Source organism: Ictidomys tridecemlineatus, chromosome 2 (assembly GCF_052094955.1).
Source record: "Ictidomys tridecemlineatus isolate mIctTri1 chromosome 2, mIctTri1.hap1, whole genome shotgun sequence".
In the NCBI taxonomy this organism is placed as follows: domain Eukaryota; kingdom Metazoa; phylum Chordata; class Mammalia; order Rodentia; family Sciuridae; genus Ictidomys; species Ictidomys tridecemlineatus.
In genome coordinates, this window is record NC_135478.1 from 54,809,219 (window position 1) to 54,833,635 (window position 24,417).

Sequence of the window (24,417 nt, forward strand, 5' to 3'; positions counted from 1 at the left end):
GGCCCGTGCCACCCGCAGCCTTACCGGGGACTTCTTGATGTCGGAGACGGCGTAGTTGCCCTGCGAGGTCCACCTGGCCGAATCCGTCAGAGACAGGCCCGTCCCGTGGAGGTTGATGCTAAACCGACCCTGCAACACAAAAAGCCAACACAAAAAGCCTTTTTAGCCCACGTGATGTCCCAAGCCACCGCAAGGGGACACCAGGAGAGGTGCCTGGGGAGGGAGGAGGACGTTAATGAGCTCTGATGGCCCCTGATTGTGGAGGGTATTTCGTTTGGGGCAGGGCCAGGCACTTGGCAAGTATCGCCTCATTTTCCTCGCGAGAGCTCTGAGAAGGGGTTTCTTTACAGATGGGGAAACTGAGGCCCGGCGGTGCGGTGTCCCCGCTGGAGCAGGAGGAGGGAGGCTCATCCCGGCCTCACTTTTACATCCTCCTCCTCCTCCTCCTCGGCTCGGCCTCCCTAGCACGGCCATTCTGGTGTTGCTCACAATTATCAGATTCCTCCGGGAACAAAATGCCACCGTGTAATTTTTCTAACAAGATCTCGCTGCCAAAGCGTCCTGGGCTTTGAGCTCCCCGGGACGCTGGGCACAGAGTGGCCTCGGCACAGCGGGGCGAGACTTCAAAGAGGAGGCGCTTCCCCGCTGCGGCCAGCAGAGGGCGCGCGTGGCCCGCGCAAGACCGCAGGGCCCGACGGGCTGCTCCTTCCAGGCCAGGGACACTGTGCGCAAAGGTTTCCCGGGTGCTTTGCAAAGCATTTATTCCTAAGGCGTGGAGCAGCAGAGCGATCCTCTGGCTGCTCCCTCCCTCTGTTTCTCTCTCTTAAAAATGACCCTGCAAAGGCTTCTGGAACCGGCTGCTTCTTGGAGGCTTCCTCCCTGGTGAGCAATTTCAGGGCTGGACATATTCTCATGTGCAAGCTCTCTGATTTGGGCGCCTCAGTACTTTCATCAAGACACTCCTTACAGAGCAAAGACAGAGTGGGAGCGGGTGTTCACGACCAGACAGACCCCAGTATGAGGTGATCTCTTTTACCAGCAATTAGATCCTGGACAGTATTTTTAGCATCTCAGAATCTCAGTTTGTCCATCTGTAAAATGGAAGGTAATAAAAGTAACTAACCCCTCTGTAGTGAGGGAGAAATGAAATCATCCCCAGGTAGGGAGCAGAGATGCAAAAACCCTGATATCTGTCCTGCATTCTCTACTTGTGTCGTGAGTTAGTTTACTTTCCCCAGTATAACAGTAAGTGTATTGAAGGCAGGGCCTTGGTATTGCTTTACGCATATTAGTTATGTTTATAACATGACTAGTCACTTGATGATGATGATTATTAATATTTGGACTATGAGGGTGTTCTACCACTAAGCTACATCCCCAACTCTTTTTATGTTTTTTAATATTTAATTCTGAGACAGGGTCTCACTGAGTTGCTGAGGCTGGTTTTGAACTAGCGATCCTCCTACCTCAGCCTCCAAAGCTGCTGGGATTATAAGCGTGCCCCATTACGCCCGGCCTTGATGGACTCTTAATAAATATTCCATTCTAGCTGATCAATGAGATGTGCAGGACCAGGACTCTCCTCTCCCTGCCTGTTCCATAAACAAGGGCTGATGGACCCCTTTGGAGCCTTAGATTCCACAAACATAGGATGAGGACCAACAAGACTCCTGTCCCTGGAGGAGACCAGAGGGCTTGGTCTGGTCTCACCCACAGCAGTTCTCAACCATGGGCAAGATTCTTGCTGCCAGAGGAAACCTTTGTCCAGAGACATGTTTAATCATCTCACCTCCTGGCAATGAGAAGAGCCCGAGGATGCGTCTCAGCCCACCACAGAGAGTCCGCCAGCCCCCAGGGTCAAGAACACTGCGCATGGGAAGCCTGGGGAGGGCTGGATCTCTGGGGAGCGGCTGGATCTCTCTAGGATGCCGACTCCTGTATTCTCTTCAGTGTGGTCTCTGGCCAACGGCTCAGCCCTCCTGAACCCAGGTGTAAAATCGCCTAGTGAGACCTAACCTGTGACTAGGAGGCAGAAGGCTTGTAATCTGTCACCTGGCAGAGAGTAGGAGACATTTGGAAACTATTTTTGGAAAGATTTTCATGACAGTATTACACAGATGTCAGGCAGCGGCCTCAGTATCCAGGTGTTGGTGTTGTGGGGGGACTGTCCCTGATTGTCCTTTAGACCCTGGGTTCTAGCTTCTGCACCCTCCCATCTGGCCGTTTGCTTAGTCGCTGTCATTCATACCCGGAGCTGCGGGTCTCACCATACATAATACCCAGACCCCAAAGTTGCCAAGGATCGGTTTTTTAAAAAATATTTTTGGGGGCTGGGGATGTGGCTCAAGCGGTAGCGCGCTCGCCTAGCATGCGTGCGGCCCGGGTTCGATCCTCAGCAGCACCACATACCAACGAAGATGTTGTGTCCGCTGAGAACTAAGAAAAAATAAATGAATGTTAAAATTCTCTCTCTCTCTCTCTGTCCCCCTCTCTCTCACTCTCAAAAAAAAAATATTTTTGGCTGTAGATGGACATCACACCTTTTGTTTTATTTGTTTATTTTTATGTGGTGCTGAGGATGGAACCCAGGGCCTCACACATGCTAGGCAAGCGCTCTGCCGCTCAGCCACAACCCCAATGTGATCACCTTCTTTGCAACCCCTCTGATCCTGCTTCCACTCACACCGTTTGATCCCTTGCATATCCTGTCCCAGCGTCCAAGTTCCTAGGGAGTCGAGACCGCTGACCTGGCTTCTATCCCAACAATGGCCCCAGCTCATCTGGGTGTCCCGTGTCTGAGCACCCGATACAGCGTCGACCAGCTCTGTCTTCTCAGCAGGGTAACAAACCCAAACGCAAGAGAGATGGTCCTCACACTCCTCCTGCTTTTTCTGGATCAGGAAACGGCAAACATCCTGGCTAAGTATCCGTACTTTGAAAGCTGAAGACTATCAAAGAGGCAAAGACCTTATCTGATGTCTTTTTAGCTCTGTTCTGGGACACCTTTGCCCCTAAAGGCTTTACCTTCAAGGCCTAAATGGCGTAAGAGTTGCTGATTTAAAAGAGGGAAAGTAATTAAGAGTTAGGCACATCCCCTAGAGATCTGCAAAAGATGTGCTTAGGCCAAAGAGAGATCCTGTCCTCTGACCTAAAGAATATGAGGCAGAAATCTTGCCTGGAAACAGAATCAGAAAAGACATCTAGCCAGGCGCAGTGGTGCACGCCAGTCAACCCAGCAGCTGGGGAGGCTGAGGCAGGAGGATCACCAGGTCAAAGCCAGCCACAGCAACTTAGTGAGGACCTAAGCAACTCAGTGAGACCCTGTCTCTAAATAGAATATTAAAATAGGGCTGGGGATGGGGCTCAGTGGTTAAGAGCCCCTGGGTTCAATCCTTGGTACCAGAAAAAAAAAAGACATCTACTATCACAGATATGGATTCAGACACACTTGGGATCCAATGCAGCCTCTCCCATGCGCTGGTTGTGTGGTTCAGACAAGAACCAAACCTCTTCCATTTCCTCACCACAGAATGCTGGGCTATGGACCCAGGTAGCCTGGTGCCTGAGACACAGAGGAGGCTCAGTAATAGCAAGCTATGAATGCCAGCAAGGGAATCCCAATAATGCACATGCCTGATCAGGGTGACCGTCTTACACACATACACTCCTGCCATTTCTTTTTTTTTAAATGTTTTTTATTTATTGGTACTGGGCATTGAACCCAGAGGTGCTTAGCCACTGAGCCCCATCCCCAGCCCTTTTTTTGTACTTTATCTAGAGACAGGGTCTCACTGAGTTGCTTAGCGCCTCACTAAGTTGCTGAGGCTGGCTTTGAACTCAGGATCCTCCTGCCTCAGCCTCCCCAGCTGCTGGGATGATAGGCATTATTCACCGTGCCTGGCTCACTCCAGCTTTCTCTGGAGGTGAGAGCGCTTCTGTTGGAAAAGAAATACTCTAAACAACAGGAAGAAGAGTCAGAGCCTGAAACAGAGAATGTCCACTGGGGGGATGGTGCAGGGGCAGTGCCCTGGCCTAGCACGCTCAAGGCCTGGAGTCTGATCCCCAGGACGGGGTGGGGGTGGGGGATCCAAACAGAGCCCCTCTCTGGTTTCTGCACAATCACCAGGAGCAAGGACTCATCATTCACTCCAGATCAGTGTGCACAATCCTTCTTTCTGCAAACCTTTCCCCGGAAAACGGATGTGAGAAGCTCCCCTCTCTCATCAGTACCCGGGGCTCCCTGAAGGTCACAGGAATGGAATCCCAGAGGACACCGTGGGATTTGAAAAAAATACACAAGAGCTCCTCCCCGCTGGGGCTTTTCCCCTTTAGCAATTGCGTTCTTTGTCAGAACTCAGCAAATCCATCAGGCCATTTGTCTCTGAATTATGAAAGTAAATGAATGCAAATGACCCTTCCTTCAGTCATGTTTCCCAAAAGATGTGCAGACAGAAATAAGAGACCTCTGAGCCATCTGAAAGAGGCAAGGCAGGCCCATCTATGAGCCATTAAGATGCGACCCCATAGCACCCGGGTGTGGAAGCCAGGCGGCCCTAAAGAAACAGCACTTCAAACGCTTTCAATCCCTGGCTAACAGAGGAAAGGCCCCTTTTACGGTCAGGGCCTGTGTTTACTTTCTTTCTCCCTGAAGAGCTCTCTTTTCCCTTCCCTAAACGTTTAGCGATGGGGCTGAGAAAACACTTCCTTAAAAGAAAACTCCCCTGTGTTCGTCTCGGGCCTTCTCTGTGGTTGGGGCTAAATCCATCCATCCTCCGGGAGGCCAGGGCCTGAGCACAGCCTTCTGTCCTGATCCCCAGACTTCTGAAGGCCAAGTGGGAAATTCCCAGCACAGAGTGGAATAACAGCTTTGTGAAGACCTCACATGGACCAAAGAAAATCCCAGGCCAAGTTCCCTGGACCAGAATCCACAAGTTCATTAGGTTTTGTCCTGCTTCCCAAGCGGAGAAGCTTCTTGCAAAGACTGTTGCTTGTTTTGCAAAATTAGCCTGGGCTGATGATTCCAGCATGTCTCAAAAGGCCACACTTCTGGCTGGGTGCCGTGGTACATGCCTGTAACCCCAGGGACTTGGGAGGCCGAGGCAGGAGGATTGCAAGTTTGAGGCTAGCCTCAGCAACTTACTGAGACCCTGTCTCAAATAAAATAAAGTAAGATCACAACCAAAAAGGACACACTTCTGAAGAGACTTGAAAGGGTAGAACTACAGAATGGACAGATCCAGTAGAAGATGATGAATTTGGACTTCTGACCTGAACATTGCAAATTTTATAGACCTGAAGTAGGACTAACCGATTGGGCTAATGACATCCACAGAGCCCCAAGCTTCAGTCCTACCAGACTTCTAGAACATACTATTACATCATGGTTTTTAGTTTACTTGTTATTCTCCTCAAACAGCTATAAATCCCTCAGGAGATGGACATTTGTGGGTCTCTACTAACCAGAATGATGCGTATCAGAGAGATCAATGATCTGCTAAGATGATTCTAGAAGTGTTCCGATTACAGAATCAAAGGGACCCATATAGGGCTTGCAAATTTTGAGACCCCCCAGGTCCAACATTAATTTCTCAATGATGTTTAACAAAATATATCTCACTAGTATTTAGAAAAAGGTTCTTCCAGACTTTGTTTCCACTTAGATGTTTTTTAAAACACATCGGAGCTGGGCATGGTGGCACACGCCTGTCATCCCAGCGGCTTGGGAGGCTGAGGCAGGAGGATCACGAGTTCAAAGCCAGCCTCAGCAACTTAGCCAGGCCCTAAGCAACTCAGCACGACCCTGGGGGCTGAGGACAGGGCTCAGTGGTGGAGGCCACTGAGTTCAATCCCCTGCACCCCAAAACAAACAAACAAAACATACACAACACACAGGAACTGGGGGAAGGGCTCGCTGTGGCCCAGGTGCTCAGCACGCACGAGTCCTGGGATGGATCCTCAGCACCACAAAACCCAAAACCCAAACCAGAGAGGGGACATAGCGAATATGCCACTTATTTTTGATCGCTAAATCCATAAGCATTCTCTACATTATGCAAACTTCAGAATTTTGAGTGGCTGAGTGGAGTGCGGTGGGGCCCCTAAAACAGGCTTTTTAGTCAATGGTGAGCATCTCTCTCCAACTGTCCATTCAGGGACATCAGACTGGCAGCTTGAAATCAATCATGGGGCTTTTTTTTTTTTTTGTACTGGGGATGGAACCCAGGGGCACTTAACCACTGAGCCACATCCCCAGCTCGTTTTTAAAAAAAAAAAAAAAATTTATTTTTTCAGTTATAGGCGGACACAATTATCTTTATTTCCAAGTGGTGCTGAGGATCGAACCCAGTGCCTCAGGCATGCTAGGCGAGCACTCTACCTCTGAGCCCCAGCCCCAGCCCTTTTTATTTTGAGACAGGGTCTCACTGAGTTGTTTAGGGCCTTACTAAGTTGCTGAGGCTGGCCTTGAACTTGTGATCCTCCTGCCTCAGCCTCCCGAGCCACTGGGATTACAGGTGTGTGCCACCATGCCCGGCTATATTTGGTGCCTTTTGCCTGAACTCAGAGATCAGGCGTGCAGCTCTGGTTACTTTGCTGGGAACCACTCTGGGAATGGAATCACTGGATTAGACTCTGCACAGATTTGCAAGACCTGCTAATGCATGTGTCCACATGCCCTGCAGAGAAGCTGTTCCCATTTCATCCTTAGAAGCATATGCCACCGAGGAGGGTGGCCCTGGGGCAGGCAGGGCGTGGAGGCTGGGTAAGGGGCGAAGCTCTGAGGACATACCTGTGGACACTTGGCAGCACTGTAGCAGTCCCCAGCTGTGGCAAAAGGCACGGGGTGCCCTTCACTTGTCCTTGCAAACTGTAAGTCAGTGGCTGTTGGAGGGGAGAAAGGGTTAAGGGGAGAGGAAGAGAAGAAGGGGGGAGGGAGGCAGAGAGGGACAGGATATGAGTGAGGAGAAAGAGGGAAGAAGAGGAGAAGAGGAGGAGTGAGCAGGAATGGGAGAGAAAGAAACAATTCCAAGGATTAGCCAGTAACTGGATCCAGATGTGCTGCGGGGGTTCCTCCTTAGATCTGTGGTTCGGAGACAGAGCTTCGCTCTCGGGGTTTATTGGCTCTGACTGTCTCCCCCCAGTATGGAAGCCCAAAGGGAGTTTCTTGCGACTTTGGAATCTAGTCCTACATAAATAAATAGGTGAGTCTCCTCCCTGAAAGGCGGACCCCTGAGGGACCTTCTGTCACTCTGCCTCCCAGGCTTAAGGCCGGGGCCAGGGGAGCTTTGCCAGCCACTCAGGGCCTATCCCCCGAGGGTCCATCTGTCCTTCTGTGGCCTGGGCACCCTGATTGCCAAAATGTAGAGCAATTAGAACCCACATCTTGAAATGATTAATGGCAGTTTCCCAAGTGTAGCTAACTGGAGTTTTTTTTTTTTTTTTTTTAAAAAAAAGGAATAAGAAAAAGCCAATCAAAATACTGCTGACTCAGAGCTTGCGTTTTTAACCCTGCCGTAGCTCCAGAGCCCAGTTCTGCAAACGCCTAGGAGCCATCAAAGTGAGAAAGCTGTCGGACATGTCTTCTGGTGGGACTGGAGGCCGGAGTTTATTTATCTTCTGCTCTTTTCTTTTTCTTTTTGGTAACTTGAGATTGAATCTGGGGGCACTTGACCACTGAGCCCCATCCCCAACCCTTTTTTATACTGTATTGAGAGACAGGGTTTTGCCAAGTTGCTTACAGCCTGGCTAAATAGCTGAGGCTGGCCTCGAACTTGCGATCCTCCTGCCTCTGCCTCCGGAGCCGCTGGGATCATAGGTGTGCGCCACTGAGCCCAGCCTGCTTTGATTTTTTTCAGGAATGGCCAAAGCCCTTCATCTTTCTGCAGAGAACCACACTTGGGTGGGAGGGAAATGGGAGAGCTTTGTTCTGCAAGCTGAGGTGCCTTCCAAAGGGAGAAACTGCAGTCCCTGTGCCTTGAGCCCTCATCAGTCTGGCCGAAGGCAATTAAAAATACGTTGGAACAAATCAGGTTGAATCTACCTCGAGAGGAAAAGCCATGCATATTCTGGTTCAATGTTAATGAGGAAAAATTCATTATTCATCATTTCTGTTTCTCCTCTGTTGGAGGGAGCATGTTTGGATAGCTGAGCTGTCTTTAAGCACTCTGGTGATTAATGTCCCCAACAGAAATGCAAGGTGGCCAGAGCATGGAGCAGCCCTCCTGCAGGCTTGTTAGAAAAGGTCACTCCGTGCTCCATGTTTCTTCTGGAAACTGACAATCAGGTGGAGTACGTGTCCACTGTGTTTGGGGGGCACTGTGCTGGTGGGAGCTGCTGGGATAAAATCTGCTCAGCTCTGGGGCTTTCCACCTGTGACTGTTCTGGAAGTTTCTGCGTCCACCTTTGCTCTCCTCACACTGACACCCCTGTGCCTGGCTGACCATGTTTTTTTCTTTTTCATTTTTTGATTGAGCCCAGGGGCACCTAACCACTGAGCTGTGTCCCCCACCCTATTTTCTAATTTTCATTTTGAGAGAAGAGCTTACTAGTTGGCATACAGTCTCCTTAAATTGCTGGGGCTGGCCTCAGACTTGCTCTCCTCCTGCCTCAACCTCCGTGAGCAGCTGGGATTACAGGCGGGTACCACCGTGCCCTGATCTGGGTGGGGAGGTACAGGGGATTGAACTCAGGGGCACTCACCACTGAGCCACACCCCTAGTCCTATTTTTGTGTGTGTCTTAGAGACAGAGTCTCACTGAGTTGCTTAGCCCCTTGTTTTTGCTGAGGCTGGCTTTGAATTCCTGATCCTCCTGCCTCAGCCTCCTAAGCTACTAGGATCACAAGGGTGTGCTACCAAACCAGCCTGAGCCCTTCTTGATCCTCATGTCATAGCAAGTGTCATTTGTCTGTGGTGTTGTCCCGATTTCCCACACTGCCTCGGGGTCCTGCTAAGGGACATGGGCCTCGGTCATTCATCACAAATCTGCCAGGTACAGTACAGGGAGTGAAGACCAGACCCTACCTTGGGGCATCCTAGCTGGGGACTGTGGTTACCGAAATGCAAGCTCTCGGCCTCATGGCCTCTGCGGCCTCCGGCCTCACCCGCCGCCCCCCCCTCCCCCCAGGGAGGACAGTGGGTAGCCCCGAACTCACTGACTATCTGCATGCTGCTGAGGTCCAGTCGGATCTTCTGGAAGCTGGAAAACCCGGCGGCTGTGTAATCCTTCCTGCACGGGCAGTCATCCCGGCGGCTCCCGTTGTAGGGACACTCGGTGGGGTTGTGCAACCTACGCCATGGAGAGGAGGCTCAGACAGGAGGCTCAGACTGGAGGCTCAGGTGGGGACAGCCCGATTTCCTGGGGCTCCCCGGGCTTCGCCTGGCTGTCTCTGAGCGGCTGTCCTACCTGTGCCCGTAGACCTCGGAGAAGTTCTCGGCGTCCCCGCGGGCCAGTGTCACGTACTCCTTGGGGCGGTCGGACTTCATCCCCGCGCAGAAGACCTGGGGAGGCCAGAGGAGGCCGTGGGGAGCGGTTCGGGGGCACAGGACGGGTGGGTCCCCAAACACGGCTCCCGGACGACACTCACCTTCAGGGGCTTCCCCCTGATGATCAGGAAGTACTCGCCGTCCTCTCTGGCACCCGTGAGTCGTTGGACCTCCCTGCAGTTCTGGGGTAACTCGCCTGGAACACCCGAAATGCAGAGAGGGAGGGGATGCGCCCAGATGGGTGGGGACCGACAATAAAATGGATGGCACCAAGATGTGTGAGCAAAGGGGAAGATTTCTTTAACAATAGCGTTAATAGTGCCTGCCTCTAATCCCAGAGGCTGGGGAGGCTGAGGCAGGAGGATCGCAAGTTCAAAGCCAGCCTCAGCAAAAGTGAGGCCCTAAGCAACTCAGCGAGACCCTGTCTACAAAATACGGCTGGGGATGGGGCTCAGGGGTCAAGTGCCCCTGGGTTCAATCCCTGGTAACCTCCCTCCCCCCCAAAAAAATCCTGCCACTGTGTTTCTAAGACAGATGAACGAAGAACCCCGTTCCCAATGCTGGAGAAAGGGCTCCCGTCAGACCACTTACAGTTATAAATATTATGGCAGTTTTTTTGTTCCTCTGGCTTCAGATCAGCGGGACATAAGTGGCTGGGCTGGTCCTCGTTGGTTAAACACTGCACCGACCTGCTCATCACCCCGACGCCGCAAGACACGGAGCACTGCGAGGGAAACCAGGGTCAGCGGGAGGCTGTCAACCCCGCTGGCATGGGCTTCTGGCCGGGCGGGGCTCAGAGCCCCGATGTCACAGGCAGGGTGACCATTCAGACCCCGCGTGGATGACAAGAAGTTGGCATGTGCTGAGCACTCACTATGGACCAGCCTCTGTGCTAAGCCTTAGACATACACATTTTAGCTTTATGCATAGGTATGCAACATACCCAGGAAACACCTTTACATATGTGTAAAATTGCATGTGATTATATGCATACATACATTTTTAAAATTCAGGCTGCACCATAGTCCTGTGAGAAGGACTACCATTGCCCTGTTTTTACAGATGAGAGATTGAGGCTGAAATGTTAGGGAATTTGTTAATGTCATGGTGAGGCCAGGATTGTATGTGTGTGTTGGACACAGGGCATTGAACCCAGGGAGCTGTACCATTAAGCTACAGCCCCAACACCCTGCCCCTTTTTAATTTTAAAACTTGCTGAGTTGCTGAGGCTGGCCTCAAACTTGTGATCCTCCTGTGTCAGCCTCCTGAGCTGCTGGGATTACAGGTGTGAGCTACTGGGTCTGGCACAAGTCACCACATACTTAAGCCTAATCACCTTTCAAGAATGAGAATCTCATAGCCCAGGCAGGAGGCTGCAGCAGTTCTCCAGCAGGGCCGACTCAGTTCAAAATCCTCTGCCTTGTTGAACCCGTAACACCATGACATACCCCCAACACAGGACAACAAGAACCTACAGACTCCCTGAGAACAGAAGCTACAAGACATAGCTGCTACCATGAGTAACTCCTGCCAAGGGCCAGACTCCAAGTGCTTTTCATGTTGTTTTATTTTTAAAGTCCTGGGGATCAAACCCAGAGCCTTGTGCATGTTAGGCAAGCTCTTCAGCACTGGGAGAATCTCCCAGCCCTCCTTTGAAAGGAAAGGGTAGTAAGTGGGGCACAGAGGCACACTTGTCACCCCAGCAGTAAGGAGGCTGAGACAAGAGGATCCTGAGTTCAAAGCCAGCCTCAGCAACTTAGTGAGGCCCTAAGCAACTCAGTGAGCATCTGTCTCCAAGTAGAATATAAAATAGGCCTGGGGATGGGTCTCACTGGTCTAGTGCCCCTGGGTTCAATCCCTGGTACCAAAAAAAAAAAAGTAATTAAAAAATACACACACACACACACACACACACTCACACACATATATAATAAAATTGGCATTCTAACCATTTACATATTAAGCCTTTTGCATATTGACATTTCACCTCCACCCACTGTCTAGATGAGGAAACCGAGGGCTGTCCAGCTCACATTGCCCTGGAAGGTGGACAACCCGCGATTCAGTTCCAGCCCAAGTGGCTTCCAAGCACAGAGCCACCCTGTCAGAGACCAGAGAGGCCCCTCTCCTGCTCTTTGCAGCCCAGCGCTAACATGTGGCCCCATCAGGCCGGCGGGGCTCAGGGGCAGGGCCCTCTACTCACGCTCCCCCAGTTGCCGACTCTCCAGGCGGCCGAGGCGGGGCAGGTCCCGGGGTAGCAGGGGCGGACGCTGGCGGGCTGCGGGCCGGGGCAGGGGGCGCTGGCCTGGTAGGTGTACTGGTAGCTGTCCTTGCCCGCGTAGACCTCGCTGCACGACACCAGCCTCTGCTGGTAGCCCTTCCCGCAGGTCACCGAGCACTGTGGACAGAGGGCCCCGAGGGAGCTTCAGGCAGGGCTCTGGGCAGCCCCGGGGGTCGCTCTCCAGCTGGCCCTGTCTCCAGGGTGCCTGGGGGCTCTCTAGCGGCCAGCTCTGGAAGTCCACCACAGGGCGGCCCAGGCACCCAGGGGACAGGCAGCCCAGGCACCCCGGGGACAGGCAGCCTGGGACACTCCCACACCTGGGGCTCCCACTGCAGGGACCTGGGGTCCCTCCCACCCCTCTCTGCGTCTCCAGGGGAGAAGGACCAGGAGGATCCATAGTTGTCACCAAACTGTGCTCTTCCAAACCTACAGTCGCCACATCACAGAAGCCACCGACAGCCAACCCATGAGCTGTCATTTTGAGTGTGGAATGCAAACATTTAGCCAGAGGGGACTTGGGGGGCGTGTCCACCCCTGGGAACTGAGTGCTTCCACACAGGCCTGTCTCTTCTGTCCCTGGCCAGGGACCATCTTGCTCCCCACTGCACCCAGCACTGGGGGTTACTTTAAGGATTCTTTGCCATGGGCCATGTCCCTAGTCCTTTGACATGACGATGAGACGGTGAACCTGGGATGGAACCCAGGGGTGCTTTACCACTGAGCCCCAGCCCCAGCCCTTTTTATTTTTTTTATTTGGAGACAGGGTCTCACAAGATTGCTTAGGGCCTCTCCCAGGGCTGACCAGTGCTTGCAGGCATCGACCTTGGTCTGTCCTGACTTCAAAGAGGCTGTATGTTTGAGAAGATGGGTGCTGAGAGCCCTGGCCCCTACACACCACAAGCAAAAGCAGCCCACCGGCCATTCCAGAGGGCTCAGGGCATTTGTTTGCTGAGGACACTGAGCCCCAAGTGTGGCCAGGCTTGGTTCAGAGGCCCCCACTCTCTGAAAGGAAGCTGGGAAAAGCAGATCGTCTCAACCGGCTGATAAAAGCCTTGTGAACATGTCCCTTGCCCCTGGGTTCTCCAACCAAAGCAGGCCAGAGTGTTGCAGGGTTTGAGTGGCCCCTCTCTGAGGAGGGAAAGTCATGCATGTTCTGCCTGTGCTCCCTGTCCTGGTTTTATACGTGGGATTCTTCCTGAGCCTGTCTTCCTGATCTAATTTGAAAATAAACCAGGCGCAGAGGCACACACCTGTGATCCCAGCAGCCGGGGAGGCCGAGGCAGGAGGATCGCATGTTTGAGGCCAGCTTCAGCAACTTAGCAAGGCCCTAAGCAACCCAGCAAGACCCTGTCTCTAAATTAAAAACATCTCCAAAAAGGGCTGGGGATGGGGCTCAGTGGTTAAGCACCCCCAGGTTCAATCCCTGGGGCCACACACAAGAAAGTAATCATCATAAAGTAAAATAAACAAATACATAAAGAAAGAAAATAAAAAGGAAGCACAGGATGGTGTCTCCTTCCCAGCAGGACCCTCTAGGCCACACTGGGGGGCATCTCTGTCGGGGGTGGGACTTCTCTTTGCAGGTCTTTCTCTGTTCTCTGCAAACCTAGAGGGGTGACCTCCAGAAGGACACAGAGCACTCTCTAGGAGCAGAGGTCCCAGGGACAGGGCAGCTTTGCGGTGGCACTTGCACGTTCACAGATCCTTCTAGAAGGAATTGCTCTGCCAACCCCTCTCTGCATCTCTCCCCTTGTAAGCTCCCTTCCCTGTGGTCCTTCCGTCTGTGCCCGGTCCTGCTTTAAGGCTTCTAGACCGTCTGCAGATCTGCACAGTTTTCAATTCATAATACAGCTGAAAACCCGTGGAAGTGTGGGACTGTTATTTTTTAAAAAATCTTTCTACCTCCTCTGTCAGGGGTTTCGTTTTGTATTAAAGCTACAAGAGTGACATGACTGAAGTCTTAGAAAGAAACGCGAACTCTTAACATAAAAAAGCAGCACATAGAAGATTGGCTGAGAGGATGCTGTCATAGAAGGCTGAGAGGAGGCTGTCATAGAGGCTGAGAAGAGGCTGTCATAGAGGCTGAGAAGAGGCTGTCATAGAGGCTGAGAAGAGGCTGTCATAGAGGCTGAGAGGAGGCTGTCATAGAAGGCTGACAGGAGGCTCTGTCATAGAGGCTGAGAGGAGATTGTCATTGAACGCTGAGAGGAGGCTATAATAGAAGGCTGGGAGGAGGGCTGAGAAGAGGCTGTCATAGAGGCTGAGAGGAGGCTGTCATATAAGGCTGAGAGGAGGCTGTCATAGAGGCTGAGAGGAGGCTGTCATAGAAGGCTGAGAGGAGGCTCTGTCATAGAAGGCTGAGAGGAGATTGTCATTGAACGCTGAGAAGAGGCTGTCATAGAAGGATGAGAGGAGGCTGTCATGAAGCTGAGAAGAGGTTGTCATAGAGGCTGAGAGGAGGCTATCATAGAAGGCTGGGAGGAAGCTGTCATAGAAGGCTGAGAAGAGGCTGTCATAGAGGGTGGGAGGAGGCTGTCATAGAAGGCTGGGAGGAGGCTGTCATAGAGGCTGAGAGGAGGCTGTGAGTCTTGGCCAGTGAGAGGCACAGCAGCTCCAGCCAGCTCTCAACTGAGTAGCCCTTGACTGAGCTCAAGTCAAGAAGCAGAGTCCCCAGGAGGCAGAGGAGTGCACAGTCACAGGGACAGGCCTTGAGCGGGAGAGAGGGAGGGCGGGAAGGCAGGATGTCTTTTCCCCTGCTGAGATCCAGGAGTAGCTTCCTGTGAAAGCCTTGGGGACACAAGTTGGGGACGCTGTCTGATGAAGAAATAAGGGGCAAAGAGAACCAGAGGAGCCACTTCCCGTGACTCCCTCCTGCCTCCCTGGCCTCAGGACAGTGGGGATGCAGGCCTCAAACTGGGAGGCAAAGACTTCTGAACTCTCACCTGGGTCACATGCTCCTGCCCGGGGAGCTGTCCGCCTGTTTCCTAATAGCCTGACCCGTGTCCCTTCACCCTACAGAGGCCATCACAGGGCGCAGGGCGTGGCAGGGCAGGACCACCCCTCAGCCAGGACCCCTTTCGGACCCAGCTGTCCAGAAACGTGGCCCCCTCTTCCCTGGCCCGATTTTCCCAGAGGCCACACAGCTGGGCTTTTGTGTGAGGCCTCCTAACCCCCAATGCAGCCTCGTTTCTGCCATTGCTGTTTCCAGCCCTGTGCAGGCCGGTCCCATCACGTCTGGCAAGGCCAATGTGGATTTCCCATTTCACCAATTTTGCCCAGAGAAACACAACAATCTTCTGTGATATCCAAAGAACCTCAGGGGTCTATCTCCCCTGTACATCCCCTATGCTGCCTACCTAGACACCTCTCTTTATCGGTCAGTCCACACGAGTGATAGCATGACTATCTTCTTTTCAAACCTTATGAATTTTTTTGGGGGGGCACAAGGATTGAACCCAGGGGCACTCGACCACTGAGCCCCATCCCCAGCCCTATTTTGTATTTTATTTAGACAGGTCTCACTGAGTTGCTTAGCACCTCTCTTTTGCTGAGGCTGGCTTTGAACTGGAGATCCTCCTGCCTCAGCCTTCGGAGCTGCTGGGATTATAGGCTGGGCCACCCTGCCTTGTAAACCTTATGATTTCTTTTTAATGCTTATATACTTAGTTGGTACTGGGGATTAGATTCTGGGGTGCTTTACTGCTAGACTACACATCCCCAACCTTTCTCTCAAATTTTATTTTATTTTTTTAAACTGGGAATTGAATTCAGGGGCATTTAACTATTAAGCCCAGCCCTATTTTGTATTTTATTTAGAGACAGAGTCTCGCTGAGCTGCTTAGGGCCTCACTGAGTTGCTGAGGCTGGCTTTGAACTTGGGATCCTCCTGCCTCAGCCTCCTGAGCCACTGGGAATACAGGTGTGCACCACTGCACCCGGCCCTTCTTAATTTTTATTTACTTTTTAAAACGTAAGCCTGGGTCTCACTGTGCTGCTAAGGGTCTTCTTGCAGTCCCTGTCACAACTCATCATCTCATCCAGCGGAGTCCGCAGCAGGAGGAGTTGAGGCAAAGGAGACCCGGCCACAGACCTCCCCGGTTTGCACCCAGGACCCACCCGAGAGCACGAGGGTTCTCAGGGCAGAGCTGGGAGATGGGTCCCGCCCCTTCCCTGAGCTGCTCCCAGGCCAGGCTGACCTGGAGGCGCCCCCCCCCCCCAGTGTCCCCGGGACCGTACCTCTGACCACTCGCCCGTGATCCACACGTACTCGCAGGGCTGCAGGCTGCAGCTCTCGCGCTCGGCTGGCCGCTGGCCGGGGGCGCAGTGCGCGCTGTGCACCTCCGCTTCGCGGGCGTCCACGCACAGCACCCGGCGGAACCGCGAGCCCTCCCCGCAGGTCTTGGTGCACTGCAAGGACACAGCGGTGGGAGAGAAGGTGAGGCCCGTCCTCCGATGTCCCCGGCTGCCTTCGGTTACCTGGCCACCTGGCTCTGAGCTCCTAAGGCTGAGGCCCTGCCTTCTGAGAAGTCCCGGTTCAGCTCCTTTGCCCACTGATTGATCGGGCTATTTTACTTATTTATTTTTTTGAAGTTGTAGATGGACACGATACTTTTTTATTTAATATTTATTTATTCATTTCTATGCGGTGCTGAGGATCTAACCCAGGGCCTCCTCACACGTGCTAGGCGAGTGCTCACCAGCAGCTTCAGCCCAGCCCTGGTTAGAGTGTGTGTGTGTGTGTGTGTGTGTGTGTGTGTGTGTGTGTGTGGTTTTTTGAATTCTTTGCATAGCCTGAGTATTAATACTCTATCTAAGGTGCAGGTGGTAAAGATTTTCTCCCATTCTATTGGCTCTCTGTTCACATTTTTGATAGTTTCCCTTTGCTGTAAAGAAGCTTTTTAGTTTGATTCTTGATTTCACTTCCTGTCTTGTTGAGGAAGTTGGTTCCAAAGTCAACATGGTGGAGAAGTGGGCTTATTTGGGGCCTACACATTCATGCTTATAACAGCTCAATCCACAATAGGCAAGCTATGGAACCAACCTAGATGCTCTATGGACAGATGAATGGATAAAGAAACTGTGGTACCTATACACAATGGAATATTACTCAGCCTTAAAGAAGAATGAAATTATGGCATTTGCTGGTAAATGGGTGGAACAGGAGACTATCATGTTAAGTGAAAAGAAGCCAATCCCAAAAAATTAAAGACTGAATATTCTCTCTGCTGTGCACATGCTAACACACCACAAGGGAAGGTGGGTAGGGAAGAATAGAATTTCATTGGGAAATGAAGGGAAGGAAGGGAGGGGGATGGGAATGGGAAAGACAGTGGAGTGAATGGGACAGAACTTTCCCATGTTCCTATGTGAGCACACGACCAGGGAAACTCCACATCATGTCCAACCACAAGAAGGGGAAGTTAGACTCCATGTTTGTATAATATGTCAAAATTCAATCTATTCTCAGGTATATCTAAAAAGGACAAATAAGAAAAAACCCTGAGATCCTGAAGCAGGATGTCAGAGCTCCCCAGGGCACGCGAGGAGCCTGACCAGGAAAGGAAAAAGTCGAAGGAGTGACTCTCAGTCTTGGAAAGGCCCTCAGGCCTGAAAACTCAACACCTACCCAAATGCAGACTTGCCTTTAAAACCAAAGCCCCAGGGTCACCCAACTGCCACCTGAATACCTCTGGTGCCAGGAACGTGGCGGTGGGTGCTGATTCCAGCCCTTGCCCTGTCTCCTATCCTGGGGAGCCACAAATGACAAGTCCCACCTCTCCCCAGGAAGCCCCACAGACGTGGGAATGTGCTGTCCTGGCCACAGCCTGTCCTACCCCAGGGTGGACGGATCACACCCCAATCACCCACACACTCCAAGTCTCCACCAACGGCCAGGCCCAGGGCAGGTCCTGGTGGGGGAGAGTGGATAACAGGATAACAGCAAGAAGGTGAGATTTAGGGTTTTCTATAATTTCCACATTTCAGATAAAGGAACTGGGATTTTTTTTTTTTTTTAAACCAGGAATTGAACTCAAGGGCCCTTAACCACTGAGCCACATCCCCAGCCCTTTTTTATATTTTATTTAGAGACAGGGTCTCCCTGAGTTGCTTAGGGCCTTGCTAAGTTGCTGAGGCTGGCTTTGAACGTTCCATCCTCCTGCCTCAGCCTCCAGAGCCCTGGTATTACAGGCGTGCACCACTGTGCCTGGCAAGAAACTGGGATTTTAAGAGCCTTAAGTAACTCATCCCTGGTCATACATGTTTGCTCCTGTCAGTCAAGACTGGAAAAGAAAGCTAAGGATATATTTTGTTCTAGAATGATCTCTGTGTTGTCCACAAAGTTCTTATCTTTTTTTGCTCCAACCAACAGCAAAGTCCACCTTAGAAGTCTCATCTTGGTGATGTGTTGCTAAGGTCACCAAAACCTATTCTCTCTAAAGAGTCCCTGTCTCTCTCTTTAAGACTCCAGATGACTTTGGGAGCTGATGGACACATGTACTGAGCCCAGCGTCCATTTCCTTAACCCCAGTGATAATCCTGTGGCCCTGGGTTATCGAACAGTCAGTGAATTTTCTAATTTAGGAGTCCAAGGAGAGCCCCAGATCTCACCTCTCACAGACAGACTTTCCCCCAAGGCATCTGAGATCCAACCTCACTCAGAGAGGTCTTTCCTAATCTGCCCCATGGACATTTTTGAGTAATGTTACTATGAACATTCAGACTGTTTACAGACTGGTAAACCCGGTTTCAAATCTTATTTTTTATTTATTTTTTTGGTACCAGGGATTAAACGCAGGGGCACTTAACCACTGAGCCATGTCCCCAGCCCTTATTTTATTTTATTTTTTTAGAGACAGGGTCTCACTGAGTCACTTAGGGCCTCGCTAAGTTGCTGAGGCTGGGTTTGAATGATCCTCCTGCCTCAGCCTCCTGAGCAGCTGGGATTACAGGTGTGTGCCACTGCGCCTGGCCTGATTTCAGATCTTTAGGGTAGACTTCTAAGAAGGGAATGGCTGTCGATCCTTCAGGAATGACTTTGTTCCTTTAGGGAGCAGAATCGATCTCCTGCTATGTGTTGTTAGCTTCTCATTATTCTCGAACTTAAAATTGCTTGCTTGGAATCCAGCAAAAATCTCAGAGTCTGGAATGCGGACCCTCATCCATTTCCCAGAGAACAGATCTGACTTAAAACCACTTTGAGGAGAGCCTGGGGGAGAGCTTATAACAGGACCTGCTTCCCGGCTCATCCCTGCCTCAGTGATTCTGGGGGTTCCATTTTCCTGAACTAAGCTGACAGCTACTGCAAAGGGATAATGTTTTGGTTTTTTTCATTAGTCAGCCAGGTACAGGGGCGCATGACTGTGATCCCAGCGGCTCTCGAGGCTGAGGATGGAGGATTGCAAGTTCGAGGCCAGCCTCAGCAACCTAGCGAGGCCCTCAGCAATTCAGCCACACCCTGTCTCAAAATAAAATATAAAAGGGGCTGGGGATAGGGCTCCATGGTTAAGCACCCCTGGGTTCCATCCCTGGTACCAGAAAAACAAAAAAACCAAACCAAAAAGTGTACAGATAGCTGCAGAAGAAATTTGTAGCTACGTGTGGAAAAAGTAATGCCTTAAAAAGCAAAGACTTGGGTGACTCAGAGAAGATGGTGATCAGTGAGCAGCCGACCTGGACTACACGTTCCAGGCCTCCAGCTCCTTTTCCTTAACCCCCAAGGCTCATCTTGGTGTCAATCAGTAACGGCTCAGAGCAGCAGCACCCAGACTCCTGAATGCTCTCTGCCTGCTACGTGCCTGTCCCTGCGTCTTGAGGAACAGTTGGTTAACTACCAGGAGAGCTATTTGACCACGAGCAGAGAAGTGAGCTGGGAAAACCTCTCCCTTTTCAGAAAATTAAAAATTAAGCCAGGTAAATCAGTGACTGGCCCGTGCCTTGGAAATGGTCAACAGCAGCTCTGAGAGTCACGTGAGGAGGGTTTTGTCCTGGAATCTTTAATCCTAATGAGACGGTGGGGGCTGGGTAACCAGAAAACCAGTCCTGCTGTGAGACTGGGGGTTCAGCAGCGTCTGCTGAGACTCCTCCCCATCCTGTCCTGGAATATGATCTAGAATGTTCTAGAAAGCACCCAGGAAGTTCAAGGAGTCTTATTTTCATGTCCAAAGGGCTTTCTCTGATTCCATTATAGCTTTTAGAGGAAAACCTCCAATAAATGCATAAGAAACACCTGCAGCCTCCGTCAATTCCAGTGCACTGTGTAATTCAGGAGGAGAATAATCACGGGGCTGGACGCAGTGGGGTAGGTTGCTGGGGGTGCTTCGGGCTGCATGTGCCTTTAAATGTGCTAAAATTAACAGTGGGGAAATAGCTTTCCAAATTGGAGGTTGAGGAAGCCCTAAAATAAACTCTTTAAGGTACTGTTTTGCTCAGCCAGGTAGGAAGGCCATGGGGTGCCGGTCTAAACAGGATCATTTAATGCGACAGGTGGAAATTGTCTGTCCTTAATGATTGTAATCAGGTTGCTTTATACTTTCAAATACACTTTTTGGTGCAGTTCCCTAACCATAGGGGGAGACCAGTCACGTGATATTCACAGGCTCTGCCTTTTGAGATTATTGATTCTCTCCAAGGAGGAAAGACTCTGCACTTCTAGAGTCACAATGCCTGCAGAGCATACAGAGGAGAAATCACAGACTGCAGGTGGACCCAGGGTTCCTCGTGTGACCTTAAGGGTTTTTTTTTGGGGGGGGTACCAGGGATTGACCTCAGGGGCACTGAACCACTGAGCCCCATCCCCAGCCCTATTTTGAATTAGAGACAGGGTCTCACTGAGTTGCTTAGGGCCTTACTTTTGCTGAGGCTGGCTTTGAACTCATGATCCTCCTGCCTCAGCCTCCCGAGCTGCTGAGAGTACAGGTGTGTAGCACCACGCCCAGCAAAGACTTTAAATTTTTATATTATGAGATGCAATGATGGAAAATCCCCCACCCCACAATAAACTGTTTTTAAATCACCAAGGGCTTCTATTCTTAAGCTCATTTTAAAGTCAGGGTCTCACTGAATGGCTTAGGGCCTCCCTGAGTGGCTGAGGCTGGCTTTGAGTTCTCGATCCTCCTGCCTCAGCCTCCCCTGGGATTACAGGCATGCATCTTCGTGCCCAGAAAATTTGGACATTTCTGCCCCCTGATTAACAGACTTCTAAGGAAAAAAGGAGGCAGAAATGTTACCACGGAGACATTTTACAACTTTGACGTCACTCAGTCAGTCAGTATTCACAGCAGGCCAGGTTCTGGGCTGGGGACCGACACACAGCCCAGACAGCTCCGTACCCAGCTTCCCTCCCTATTGTGCCACGCAAGGCTGCAACTACTCTCAGCTCGGGGTCCTGAGTGTCACTCAGTCGGCTCACTGGTGGTCACCGGGCTTAGCACCTAGGGCCACCTGTACAGCAGACGTGGGTTCCTCACAGAATATACTTGAGTATATCTCAGGGAAAGAAGAGGAGGCCAAGGGCATCTCCAAATGCTAAAGGGGGGCCCTGCTCAAGCAGTCGGGGTTCTTGGATGGCATGATTTGAGGACTGGGATTTTAAATGCCTTCCTAAAGCACAGTACGTGGAGCTTTGCAAGTGGCCATACGGATTTATCAAATGAAGTACTGAATGACAGGAGCCCTGTGTCCACATCCCACCCTGGTCCCACCCCACTGTGACCATCGTGAAGATCACTAAGACCTCCTGCTCGTCCTCAGAGTCCAGATCTGCATGAGCAAAACCTCGTTCCTCTGCTGGGCCAGGAGCAGGTGGGCAGAGCTGCAGAGGTCTTGCTTATCAGGGCAGATGCCTTTCTGACAAGGAAAGGGGGTCACGTGCTGAAACAAGACATCTCACCAACGTACAGGTGAGTTTACGACCTCAGAGAGGAGGAGCAGAAAGCACAAGATACTCGCAGCATGTCAACAAGATGTATAAGGTGTTTGCCAAGAACCGCTAAGAGAGAGGGTCTTGTCCAGGGAACTCCAGCTGTCCCACTCTGGAGGCCCGGATGTTGCTCTGGCTTTCTCGCCAGATCAGGTCAAGGGTCATTAGGGAGGAAAGTCAAAACATGTGCCTGAGTGAGAGGGTCCAGGAGAACAAGACAGAGCGGGGGTGGGGGTGGGGGTGGCTGTGCTCTAGGGGCCAGGAGGGGCCTGCGTGGGGAAGCAACCACCCTCCTTACTGTTTAACCAGGACACCTGTGACCACAGAGGTAGGAACAATCAAGGATCCCATTAGTTGGCTCCAGGCAAACAGGTGGGACGTGCAAAGGGTCACACTGCCCCTGATCTGGGCTCCTGATCTGGTCGGCTCAGGTTCTCAGGCACCTGGACACTCCCTCTCCACTCTGCTGCCCTGGGGACATTCTGAGAAGGCCAACAACAACCTTTTACATGGGGACATGAAGGTCCGGATGGATTTCTCAAGCTTCCAGCTGCCCTGAGCGTCACTTTGCCACAGTGCACTAGCCACCCGTGACCCCAGGTCCTCCTCCAAACTCTCAAACTCGGGGGCAGGCACAGGAGAAAGCACAGGGGGCAGGAGGGAGACTCTCGGACCTGCCCGCCATGGTTAATGGGGTCTCTCTGGTTAATCTCTGGAAACATCTTAAACACAGGTCCCAGCCAGACTGGGTCCTTAGGTCTTCTTCTTCTGTTTTTTTGGTACCAGGGATTGAACCCAGGGGCGCTTAACCAGAGCCCCATCCCCAGCCCTTTTTGTATTTTATTTAGAGACAGGGTCTCACTGAGTTGCTTAGGGCCTCCCTAAATTCCTGAGGCTGGCTTCGAATTCACATCCTCCTGCCTCAGCCTCCCACCTCAGCCTCTGAGCCACTGGGATGACGGACGTGAGCCATTGCGCCCGGCAGGTCTTCTTACTCAGAGATTGAAAGCAATACCTGAGGATAGATTTTCAAAGATCCATCTGCATAGCTTATGTGAATACATAAACTTCCAGGTTTAGTTTGTATGACAGGAAAAGAGGAATTTCATCAGTGCTTCTGGGGCAAGATCCCCTCTCCACCTTTTTTTTTTGAGATTTAGAAGGAGTCTCAAGGGGTTTGGTGATTGGTTCTAGCAGGTTCAGAAACTGGCTGGAGCCTGAACAGTCCCCTTTGGTCCATTTCTAAATGCTCTCTTACTTTTACTCCCTGGAGCAGTCACACAGAGCAGAGTTGGCATGAGATGGAGAGGGACAGGGCAGAAGCAGCCAATAAACAAGAACTGCACGGAGAAGAAGCCGGGTGTGGTGGTGCACGCCTGTCACCCCAGCAGTGGGGGCTGAGGCAGGAGGATCACAAGTTCAAGACCAGCCTCAGCAACTTAGCGAGGCCCTAAGCAACTCAGAGAGACCCTGTCTCTAAATAAAAAAGTAAAAAAATGTCTGGGAATGTGGCTCAGTGGTTAAGTACCCCTGGGTTCAATCCCTGGTACCAAAAAAAGAAAAAGACAATTGCAAGAGAATTAAGAGGTATTATTAAGGCAGGGGGACAAAGGAGCCTCCAGTTCTTCTGCATTGGACATGCCAATTCCCAAACCATAATTGATGCTTCTCTCCATCTTTCTCAGAGTAGCTCTGCATAGTTCCTGTTCTCCCCACCCTGCAGATGGTGAAGCCAAGACTCAGAGAAATCTAGAATCCCTGTTCTGAGTCTCGTGGCTGGCAGGCAGCAGAGCTGGGGTAGGAACCAGGTCTGTGTTCTAAGTCTCCGGGTTCCCAGTAACGTACAGGGCTCCCGTGCAACGAACCAGAACTGTATCTGATGTAGGCACTGCTGCCCGCTACCCTCTGATGGACGCAGACCTGCCTCATGGGCTGGGGATGTGGCTCAGTGATTGAGTGCTCCTGAGTTCAATTCCTGGTAAACCCCCCCGCCCCGAAAAAATAAAAGAATGCAGGTGGACATCTCATCATAGTTAAGAAAACAAACTTAAGATCCCAACTTTTGCTTCTTCCCGGTGATTAGTATATGACACGGACTCTCAGAACCTCAGTTTTCTCATCTATAAAATGGGCTGATAACAATATACATCTAATCTAGTGGTTAGAAAGATTGAGTGAGGTGACATGAACACAAAGCACCCACCTCACTACCAAGTATAGTGTCTTTGCTCCCCAAACTGTAACCCTTTCTGTACATTCCCAGAGCGATTCTGGGTCTGGGGGACTCCCGACCTATCTTTGAGCTTTAAACAGCTTGCAATTTTATTTATTGCAACATCAGAGGAGGTGGTTTTGCTTTTCATTTTCTTTCCCCCCTTTGTGCAATCAGAACACACACACATACTATGCTCTGGAAACTGAGGTCACCTCTTATTAATGTCTTACCTTCCCAGCCAGACTCTTCTCCAGGGACACTTAGTGTTTTCTTTAGCTAATAATTAACTGGGGATGGGGCGGGGGGAGTAAGTCCGGCTTATTTCTGCACCCATGGAAGAGTTTTGGATGCTGTCCTTCTTTCACAATCACTGGAAATCCTTCACTAGTGAATCCCAGTTTCACAGGAGCACCCGTCTTCTACCTGACAGCCCAAGTCATGCAAAAGGGGGAAAAGTACACAGCAGGTCCTACCTACAGTCTGCCTTCTGGCTGGCGGCTATTGCAAGAATACAGAGTGGC

At 51.3% G+C, this 24,417-nt stretch overlaps 1 protein-coding gene across 3 annotated transcripts in view; it reads right to left on the reverse strand.

Moving 5' to 3' along the window:
* Adamts9 (ADAM metallopeptidase with thrombospondin type 1 motif 9) overlaps positions 1 to 24,417 on the reverse strand; it is a 159,011-nt gene that overhangs the window by 13,804 nt on the left and 120,790 nt on the right. For all 3 annotated transcript variants that reach the window (XM_078038605.1, XM_078038604.1, XM_078038603.1), the window contains 8 exons: positions 15,999 to 16,169; positions 11,685 to 11,879; positions 10,073 to 10,205; positions 9,583 to 9,677; positions 9,402 to 9,496; positions 9,151 to 9,284; positions 6,788 to 6,879; positions 25 to 129 (listed from right to left, as the gene is read on the reverse strand). In XM_078038605.1, the coding sequence (XP_077894731.1) occupies positions 25 to 129; positions 6,788 to 6,879; positions 9,151 to 9,284; positions 9,402 to 9,496; positions 9,583 to 9,677; positions 10,073 to 10,205; positions 11,685 to 11,879; positions 15,999 to 16,169 (1,020 nt within the window). The remainder of the gene's footprint in view (positions 1 to 24; positions 130 to 6,787; positions 6,880 to 9,150; positions 9,285 to 9,401; positions 9,497 to 9,582; positions 9,678 to 10,072; positions 10,206 to 11,684; positions 11,880 to 15,998; positions 16,170 to 24,417) is intronic.